This window comes from Lipotes vexillifer, unplaced genomic scaffold (assembly GCF_000442215.2).
Source record: "Lipotes vexillifer unplaced genomic scaffold, Lipotes_vexillifer_v1.1 scaffold591, whole genome shotgun sequence".
Classification (NCBI taxonomy): domain Eukaryota; kingdom Metazoa; phylum Chordata; class Mammalia; order Artiodactyla; family Lipotidae; genus Lipotes; species Lipotes vexillifer.
Window position 1 is genome coordinate 4406293 of NW_006791954.1, and position 10944 is coordinate 4417236.

At 37.2% G+C, this 10944-nt stretch overlaps 1 protein-coding gene across 1 annotated transcript in view; it reads right to left on the reverse strand.

Annotated features, from left to right (window-relative positions):
* Nucleotides 1-10563, reverse strand: part of IKZF3 (IKAROS family zinc finger 3) — an 84594-nt gene extending 74031 nt beyond the window's left edge. Inside the window, exon 1 of the mRNA XM_007465172.1 lies at nucleotides 10346-10563. Coding sequence (XP_007465234.1) covers nucleotides 10346-10352 — 7 coding nt within the window. The 5' untranslated portion in view covers nucleotides 10353-10563. The remainder of the gene's footprint in view (nucleotides 1-10345) is intronic.
* Nucleotides 10564-10944: the final 381 nt, after the last annotated feature.

The following is a 10944-nucleotide window of genomic DNA, read 5'->3' on the forward strand; positions in this document are numbered from 1 at the left end:
TCGTGCCCCGGTCTGGGAAGATCCCATGTGCCGCGGAGTGGCTGGGCCCGTGAGCCACGGCCACTGAGCCTGCGTGTCCGGAGCCTGTGCTCCACAACGGGAGAGACCACAGCAGTGGGAGGCCCGTGTACCGCAAAAAAAAAACAAAAAAAAAACAAGAATTCTATTTATCAAATAGATTGAGAAAATAAATAAGCAAGTTATAGACTCAGAGAAAATATCTGCAATACACATCTGATAAAGTCTACGTTTCTAAAATTTTTTTTAAATGTCTACAAAATCAGTATGAAAAATGCAAACAATCCAACTTTTTAAAAAAATGTACAGAAGACTTACAGCACTTCAGGAAAGAGAATATCTAAATAGCCAATAAACATACGAAGAGGTACTCAACATCATTATTCACCAGGAAAATACAAATTAAAACAATGAAATACCACCAGAATGGCTAAAATAAAAAGACTGACAATAGCAAGTGTTGGCAAGATGTGGAACAACTGGAACTCTCAGTGCCAGTGGGAGGGTAAACTGGCTCTAACCACTTTGGAAACTGTTTGGCAGTATGTATCAAAGCTAAATACACACCTACCCTATGACCCAGAAATGCTAGTCCTAGATACACATCCAAGAGAAATGAATGTATATGTCCACCAAAACACATGTATAAGAATGTTCATCATATAGACAAACACTGGAGACAATCGAATGGCCATCAACAGTACTATGTATAAACAAATTGTGTTACATTCATACTATTCAATAATAAAAGAGAATGAACTACTAATAAATGTAACAATATGGATGGATCTCAAAGGTATCTTGAGCAAAAGAAGCCAGACACCAAAAAAGTACCTACTGTATGATTTATATGGAATTCAAGAACAGGAAAACTGATCTATGACGACAGAAGTGTGAATAGTGTTTTACTTGGGGTAAATGGAGGTTTTTTTGTTTTTTTGTGTGTGTGTGGTATGCAGGCTTCTCAGTGCTGTGGCCTCTCCTGCTGCGGAGCACAGGCTCCGGATGCGCAGGCCCAGCGGCCATGGCCCACGGGCCCAGCCGCTCTCCAGCACGTGGGACCCTCCCAGACCGGGGCACGAACCTGCGTCCCTGCATCGGCAGGCGGACTCCCAACCACTGCGCCACCAGGGAAGCCCAAGGGAGGTTTTATAAATGGGCACAAGGGAATCTTCTGGGGTGATGCAAATGTTCCATAGCTTTTTAAAAAATTTATTTTATTGGAGTACAGTTGATTTACAATGCTGTGTTAGTTTCTGGTGTAAAATGTTTCATATCTCGACCTAGAAGGAGTATAGGTAAAAATATATATAGGTAAAAATTAATCAACCTATATATGTAAGAAAGGTATACGTCATCGTATGTTACTCTTTAATTTTAAAAAAATGTATTGAACACAAACATTTTCAAATATCTAAAATCCCAGGGGAGTTCCTTGGTAGTCCAGTGGTTAGGACGCGGTGCTTTCACTGCTGAGGCCCGGGGTTCAATCCCTGATTGGGGAACTAAGATCCTGCAAGCCACACAGCACGGCAAAAAAAAAAAAAAAGTCCCAAACCTTATAAATGCAATTATAGCAGTATCTTCCCACTTAAAAAAAAAGTCTGAATTTCAAGGGTTTCTCATGAGTCTTCTACAGGGTCTTTTTTTTTTTTTTCGGTATGCGGGCCTCTCACTGTTGTGGCCTCTCCCGTTGCGGAGCACAGGCTCCGGATGCGCAGGCTCAGCGGCCATGGCTTACGGGCTGAGCCGCTCCGCGGCATGTGGGATATTCCCGGACCGGGGCATGAACCCGTTTCCCCTGCACCGACAGGCGGACTCTCAACCACTGCGCCACCAGGGAAGCCCCTATAGGGTCTTTATACCTTATATCTATACCAACCACCCACTGAATGGGTGCCATATAAAAATTCTGACAGGAAATTTATTTACATGTTATGTACCAAGTAAATATGAAGATATTTTCAGTGATAGATAATTCTTCAATCAAATTTTCCTGAGAATTGAGATTTCAAGATCTGTTTCAGGACTTCCCTGGTGGCACAGTGGTTAAGAATTTGCCTGCCAATGCAGGAGATACGGGTTCAAGCCCTGGTCTGGAAAGATCCCACATGCCACGGAGTAACTAAGCCCGTGCGCCACAACTACTGAGACTGTGATCTAGAGCCCACAGCCACAACTACTGAGCCCACGTGCCACAACTACTGAAGCCTGTGCGCCTAGAGCCCATGCTCTGCAACAAGAGAAGACACCGCAATGAGAAGCCCGTGCACCGCAACGAAGAGTAGCCCCCGCTCGCCGCAACTAGAGAAAGCCCACGCGAGGCAACAAGGACCCAACACAGCCAAAAATAAATAAATAAATTTACTTATTTATTTAAAAAAAGATGTTTCAATTCCCCACTATTTGTCCTCACCTTACTTGATTTTCCAGCAACATTCAACATAGCTAACCACCCACTCCATGAAACACTCTCCTCTCCTGAATTTCTGTTACACCACACTCTGCTGGTTTTTCACCAGTCTTGCTGTGCTGTTCCTCTCATGCTAGCCCCTCCTCCTCTATCTGACCACCTAAGTAAGATGCTTCTCAGGGCTCAAACCCGAGCCCCCTTCTCACAATACATTCTCTCTTTAGGTGATCCTAATCATTCCCATGGCACTAAATATCATCTATGGGCTGAGGATAACCGAATTTCTATCTCTAGCCAGACCTTTTATTCAGAGGAGAGGTTCACCAACCCTGCACCAACCATTATTCTCCATTTTAGCACTTTTTAATTTCCTTCATAGCACTTCAAATAATTTTAATTATTTCATTGGAGATTTATTTGTTTGGGAACCTATCTTCTTCATCTGACTGTAAATTCCATGAGGGCAAAAGCACTGCTGTCTTGTTCACCATTGTATTGCCAGTATTTTGCATACATGACATATAACAGGCATTCAATAAATATTTTTGAATGAGGAATGAATGAATAAAGATTTCTGGCTTTTGAATTATATTGTGTTATAAATGTTGTATTACAGGGTAAGTCAAAATTGAATGTTCTAAAACTTTCATTGCTCAGCTATCTTTTAAAACCAGCATTAAAACAATAAAAAATATATTCTAAATACATATATAAAGATGATGCACTACTAATCCAACATGTGCTATGAGAGTGATAATAAGTTTCACTAATACTTTTCAAACTGGGCAATGCTTATCAGACTTCAGTGTGCACAAGAATGCCCTAGGAATCTTGTTAAAATGCAGATTCTGATTCAGCAAGTCTGGCCTGAGATTCTGCATTTGTAACATGTTCCAGATGTTGCCAATGCTGCTGGTCCATAGACCATACTTACAGATTAGCATGGTCTAAAGGATCTTTGTAAATAATTTATGAATTAAACAGACCCTAACTTTGTGTCTAGTAGATACAAGGTGATTTTCGTACACATTGTCTTATTCAGGCTGTGGCTGGTCTCTCGTAGTATAATAAACTTAGAGTAGTTCTCAGCCTTACCAAGACCAAGTGCCCCCTCTTTTAGAAAAAATATTTTATAATACCTCTTTACTATCGTAAATTAAATATAACCTATCCAAGTTTTCTAAAACTAAAAATAAAGCCCTAACTGTAACATAAAGGTGAAATAAATGATAATAAAATAATCTGTATTTTAATATGTAAATGTACCAGAACAATTATTCTAGAAGACATAATAAGAAGGTGGTCAGATGTGTTTATAGAATCATCATGAATGCAAGAGACAAAAAATGCAAGATACAGGCAGCATCAATAATGGCAAAAGTCTCGGCTCCAAACTAAAGAAAGAATCATCTTCTCTTAATTTATATAGTAGTTGCATTCTTAAATAATTTAGATTGTATTAAAACCATGCAAGAATACTTTATGTTTGTACATAAAATGCAGTTAGGTTCTAGCAGTCATTAGATGACATAAAATATTATTAAGTTTCAGAAAAGAGAGAGATTCCAACCTAGAATGAGGAACAGCTTCCTAAAAGGCTTCCAGGTACTGATCTGAGGCAAAGGAAGGAAAGGGTCAACAGCTAGGTAGACCTAGCAGTGGCCTCTCTAGTGATATTCTTTTTCTTTTTTTTTTTTTAACATCTTTATTGGGGTATAATTGCTTTACAATGGTGTGTTAGTTTCTGCTTTATAACAAAGTGAATCAGTTATACATATACATATGTTCCCATATCTCTTCCCTCTTGCATCTCTCTAGTGATATTCTTACCTAAATAATTTTACATGAGCAAATATGCACAGGTAAAAAAAAGATCATGCTGTGGACAGGAAAAAAAGATCATGCTCACCAACCTATAAAAATTTTTATAGACGTGGAGTTGTATCATAGCTGATGTAAAATATAATAGCTACAGTCTGAAAAACTAATTCTTCTAATATTTAACAACTAATCATTTTTCCCATCATCTGCCTTTATTTCTGTAATTAGAGAAACATTTGTTAATGCTCATTAATACTTGATTATATGCTTGTATACAGTGTAGATAGCACCACAAATGTACATCAGAGGCTTGATTTAAATTTCATTTGACTTTCATGCGTATCATTTACGCATTACGTATCAGTGCAAATATTAATGCACTGAGGATTATCCATATAAAAATTTATATTCTGGGCTTCCCTGGTGGCGCAGTGGTTGAGAGTCCGCCTGCCGATGCAGGGGACACGGGTTCGTGCCCCGGTCCGGGAAGATCCCACATCCCACATGCCGCGGAGCCGCTAGGCCCGTGAGCCATGGCCGCTGAGCCTGCGCATCCGGAGCCTGTGCTCCGCAACGGGAGAGGCCACAACAGTGAGAGGCCCACACACCGCAAAAAAAAAAAAAAAAAATTAAAAGAATTTATATTCTGACCTAAAAATAAAACTTTTTAACCAAGGCTTTGAAAATACTAAAAATTTATAAGTGTGACATGAGTAAGATTGTGGCTCTGCACTGGTATATTTTTTCCTGTGCTTACTTGCCCTTGTAAAATTGTTCAGATGTGCCAAATATTCTGTTATGTCAGTAGTATCTCAAATAGATAATACTTTGCAAATAAACTGATAGTGCTGTGATACAGAACTCAAGTTAAGTAAAATATGTTATGCTCAACTTTAAGAAGCAACACATTTGTTGTGACGAAATCGTTTACTGTAGGAATTGCAGTGCTTCGCTGTAACACTGCAAAGAATGTAGCAAAATTTTTAAACAAACCCAAAAGTTAGATTTCACTACCATCATTTTGCCCAGAGTAGAGCCAATATTGGATTAGAAAAAGATAACAGTGTTCATCCTGTGGGATTTATCCAACATTTCAAACTCTTCTATCAAACCTTTAACAGCACCTCTGACGAATTAACCAGCAAAATTAACTAATTTCCATGTCACTATTTTCTTCACTATCTTTACCATAAAAGCTGAACAAATAAATAGTCAAATGACCAAACACACAGGCAACTCATTCATTAATTTACTCAATAAATATGACTACAGTCCTACTATGTGCCAGGGACCAGGCTGGGTACTAGTTATCACTGGTGATAAAAAGATCCCTACACTTTGGAACTTCACAGTCTAGATGGGGCTACAGGTGTACTAATGACCAAAATAAGCAAGAAACCTAGATAAATAATCCTTAGATAATTAAGAGTTAAGAGTAGAAAATACTGTTACGTGCTATTTCATCAGTGATGCTATTGAAATGTTTTCCATTTCTCTTATTTTACAAAAGTTTCCTTTATAAACCTACAAATAACCTGATGTGCCAAAAATGTTATCTCTAAGAACACTTGTTAATAAATACAATTTGTGATATGCTGCCAATTCCATTGATATAAGTCAGGAGGTAAGCTGATTTTGAATTTTTGACAATGAGTAAAAAGTACTGCTCCAAAAATGCTTTTATTCTGTTTCATATCCCTTATTAAACACTTAGTTTTTTATATCTCCTAGATGGGACACATATCCAATATAATATGGTATCAACTCCAAATTATTTCTATTTACCCTACACCACTCTGGACTCTAAGAACTTTAATTTTGGATGCAAAAAGCAGATTTCAATTAAGGCTGAAAAAATGATCTCATTCAGGATCACTGGGGATTAAAATATTTTGATAGATTATATAGCAATAATAATTAATAGAGTTATATATAGATCACTTTTCAAATAATCCACATATAACAGAAATATGATTATTGTTTCATCATTTCATCCTTTTTAAAAAGTGATTCAAAAGGCCTTAGGGTCATCCTTATGATTTCTAATTACTATGAATGTACCAGTTAATGAGAGAGTTGTATTTTTAAAAGGCTTGATAGCAGAGTATACTCTATGTCCTTGTGATGTTTAGAGTCTCTTTTCACAATAATTAATGAATATTTAGCACACCCAAGAAGCATTTCTTGGGCACTTACTACAGGCCGGTTTCTGTGTTAATCACTCAGCTCTTCTCATACATGGTCTAGAACTACAGCTTGAGTCAGCAGCCTATTAATATTGGGTGTCTGATAAAAGATCTACCAATAATCTTTTATTCCTAAGTAAGTGTAAATATATACATTTATACACTGATGACAAGCTTATAACAATGTATTAAAAAAGGTATCACTGGAAAAATGTATGCTAATTTTATAGCACCATCTATATATCTTATTGATTGAGAAAGCAAGTTTCCCCTCATATTTGATCCATATTTTAATGGACTAATATGTCATCCTGAAACCTGCTGATGTAAAGATAAGATTTAGCATTAAGTGATATTCTAGCCTAAAAACCAATAACATTTTTTTTCTCTTTTTGTCATACCACTTAAGTACTTTAAAATTTTTCTGAGTTCTAACAAAGAATTGCTAGCACCAATCCCTTACTCACAAAAATTAATTAAATAAAAGGCATCACAATAAACATGAAAATTACTTTTCAGCACCATTTTAAAACCTGAATGCAACAAACTCTGAAGGTCTTTTATGAATGAGAGACTATTCTTAGCACTGAACATACAATAATAAGACACAGTTTCTGCCCTCAGAAGCTTAAAGACCAGTGGGGGAATAAACACTTAAATCAATAAATAATTCCAATACAATTGGCAGAAGTATGCACAGTAAGGAAAGGTCCTTAGCCTAGCTGGAGGGAGGTGACGGGACTGAGTAGAATGACCACCAGAAGAAGTGGTGACCACTTTTCAAAAAAAATGACCACCAGGGAAAGTCATGAGAAGGAGGTCCTTCACAGTGATAATGCCTCAGAAGAGTCTCAAAAGATGAGTAGGCATAACTAGGTAAAGAATGGGGTGAAATTTTTAGCAAAGACATGGAAGTGTGAAATAGCATATTGGATTATAGGAAGCACAAATGGGAATTTTCTAAAATTATGTTCTACCTGGACCCCATGGCCTTTCTGCGGCTTTCGTTCCTTTGAATTTTACCATTTCAACGTTCACATGTTCATAATACAGGGCTAGTAAACTCTACTATCTGGAGGCTGTATCTCTGTAAATCCCAACCATCCAGAGCATAGAAAGAAACCCAGAAATGAAAAATGGCTACCACGAAAGTCATGTGGTGAGAAGCTGACATCAAGAAGGAAACAAAAATTACACAATAACCTGGGAATATTTAGTGGAGGAGCATTCAGCTCTACACAGTTCAAAACCCCGTGAGAAAATACTATATAGAACAATACATTACCTGATGGTCAAAATAGTGAGCCTGGGTCACCAAGATAAAGTTTTCTCTTGTGGACCTTGTTTACAAAGCAGGGGGCTGTGTAATAAATACTCTTAGAAAGATTTCTATCCAATATTGTTGAAATAAAAGGTCACATATTAAATGAGAAATATGCCAATACCTGTAAAATTCATTATTTGTGAACCACCCATTTCTCAACCATATCAGACAGAAGGGATATTATTACAGCACAAATAACAAAATTTAGTAACATAAAGAATCTCTGGATAGAAAATATTTAGGATCACAAATTGTGAGAAAAGAAAAAAATTATAGTTTTTGATTTATTATATGCATTGTCTTTTCATTTTTACATGACAAGCTTTCTATTTCAAAAGCTTATTTCATCTGACATCTTCACACATAGAAACTCTCAATAAATGTCTGGTAATGAATGAAAAAATGAATGAATTTTTAAAAAAGATTTTATATGCTCAAGGAATGACTGACTATATAGCCTCACATTTCACAATAAACTATAGCATATTAATTTGACCCCCAAATTAGGCAGAAAATAAAAGTATTCCATAAAGTGCTCTACTTGCTTACATTGCCAAGAAATGAGAGGTATACACTATAGGTCAAATTCTAGATTGAGACCAAAATATCAAGATAATATGAAAGTACTTTATTTAAGTATCAAATACATGAGCCAGATTAGCCAATCTTGGGTGGCTATAATGAACCAGATATTTTGCTACATCAAATACTCTGGTCCTCAAGGACCTGATGTTAGAATAGCCAAATTCACATCACTAAACTTTTTGTTAATTTTATATTTTGATTTAAGTGTTGAAGTTTTTGCATTAAGCATACCATATAACATCTATCTGTACGGACCTATTAATATAATCTCCTCGTCTAAACTCACAACTTATCACTGATCCAATTCTATATTCTACCTCTTTCCATTTATAGTCTGTTCATTCCAAATCAAATTCTACACAAGTTTTCACTCCCTTCTTATTCAGACTTATCTAAAAGCCTTTGTTAGGGCTTTAATATCTTAAATTATGCTATTTAGTTAATCATTTCTTTATTTCACATTAAATAAATGAATTCGGAAGTCTTAACGTTTACAGAGAAACATTCCAGTTTCCACTGTCTTACAGTATTCTGTATGTTATTCTTGAGAAGTGAAATGATTAAGACTAGGAAAAAATAGTGTTAAAGTATTGATCTATAACTTCACAGAAACAAATTCCGCAATTCATTTGTAATAATTAAAGCATGAGAATTTTTTAAATTATTTTTTCATACTGTACAGCAACCTAATTTTTTTCCTGTTCTTGGCCAATGAAATCTTTACAGGTTAAAAATTACACATCATAAACCATTTTTCAAATAGTCAAAGTGCAAATTTTTCAGAGTTATTTTTAAACCTTGTTAATTTTTAAAAATTTAAAACAGAGTTTTGCATAAGAGAAAACACGAAGTATTATTCAATAATGGTCATTTAAAATTTTCTAATACATACTGTTCATTGACTTATCATTTGGCATTCTACTTAGAGGGAAAAAAATGTACATAAGGGCCAAGCCAGTTTTAAAAAATTATAAACATACCCACGTGCAAATTGAGGATTTAAGACCACAGTATTGCACTCAATTATACTGTGAAACAAAATTTATCTCATGTCCTAAAATATTCAGTCAAGTTTTAATAACTTCATATACCCTAGACCTAAAGCTGCCAAAGATCAAGGTTCATTGGCAATGAGAGAGCCTTCGATTATTATGAAGAAAATGTCCATGCTATTCGTAATATTTATCAAGTTAACATTTTAATTACATGTCAGTATCTCATTTATTAATAGAATGAATACATTTCTCACAAATTCTGATTTTCTGTCACCACCTCCCCCCAACTTGAGATGCGCCTGCCATTTTCAAGGTTTTAGAAACACTTGTTGAAAAGACAGACCACTGGAAAGTTTACAATAGTAGTGTGAAATTTTAATTATCCCAAGGAAGTACATAGTGAATAATTTTTAAGAAGCGAGGATAGTTTTATGACTTTCAAAATTAATTCAAATGAAACAATGTGAGCCTGATTTTTGCTTTGAGTAAAGAAGTTATCATTAGAAGATCGAGTTCCAAGGGAACCACAAGCGCCAACACTTTAAAATTTACCTTCCCATATGACAGCCTTTACCCTTAGAAGAAAAAAGTCACCTTTCATTCTAAAGAAGTTACTCAGGTTAGCCTAGTTCCAATAGACAGTGAAACCATGGACGAAAAAATCATGCAAAAGGATTAGTTATTCCAACTCAGGTTTGCTGCCATTTCAGGGACACCCCATAAGTACTCTTCCTCTGTAGACTTAAGAGTTGACCCCTGACAACCGCTAAGAAATAAAATTGTGGAGAAGTTATCACTGTCCAAAGCTGGGGGGTGGGGGAAGGGGAGTAAATGAGAGATGTATGAGAACCGACACGCTTTGCCCTCTGAAATGCCTCATATTTACTTTTGACAAAAGAAATAAATAGAAGCAAAACCGAGATTCAGAAGGAACTCTCTCTGCTGCGTGCACCGGTAGAGCATTTTAAAGACCCTTTAGAAAAGTAGCGGGCTGGAGGCTCACCTTCCATCTCGCCGCGGGGCTGGGCTGGAGCTGCCGGTCTGGCTACCCGGCCTCTCCACGTGCTCCTGCAGTCGCCGGGACGCAGCGCGCAGCTGGCGGGAGATTCCCAGCGCGGGGAGTCCCCGGGATCCGGCCGCCGCTTCGGCGCAGATTGAAAGGGACAGGAGCCGGCGACCGGCCGGTGCGCGGGGTTACAGCGGCGCTGGCTGGCGGCGGCTTTAAAGGACGCTCACCGCTGAGCACCGGAGGTACCTACCGCGCCTCCAGCCTCCTTTTGAATGTCAAAGCCAAGAACCCCGATAGGATGGAAACGGTGCGACTGTAAATTGTCTCAGAATGTCTATTTTGGAAGGATAATGGATGGGAGAGTAATATCACATGGCGGGAGGGAGGATCTGGATTGATTCCTTTCGAGTATAAGTTAAAAGAGGTTTGTCTTAAATTGAGCAAAATCTGGAGCTTTTGGTCTAGATTCAGGGATGATAGCCATGAGTGCCATCGATGAGAATTCACTTCATTCGATGTATTATGTTTTACTTCTTCAGTTTTTCATTTCACATAATAAAAGTTCTTGGTCCAAGTTTTCAGAAACTTCTAAG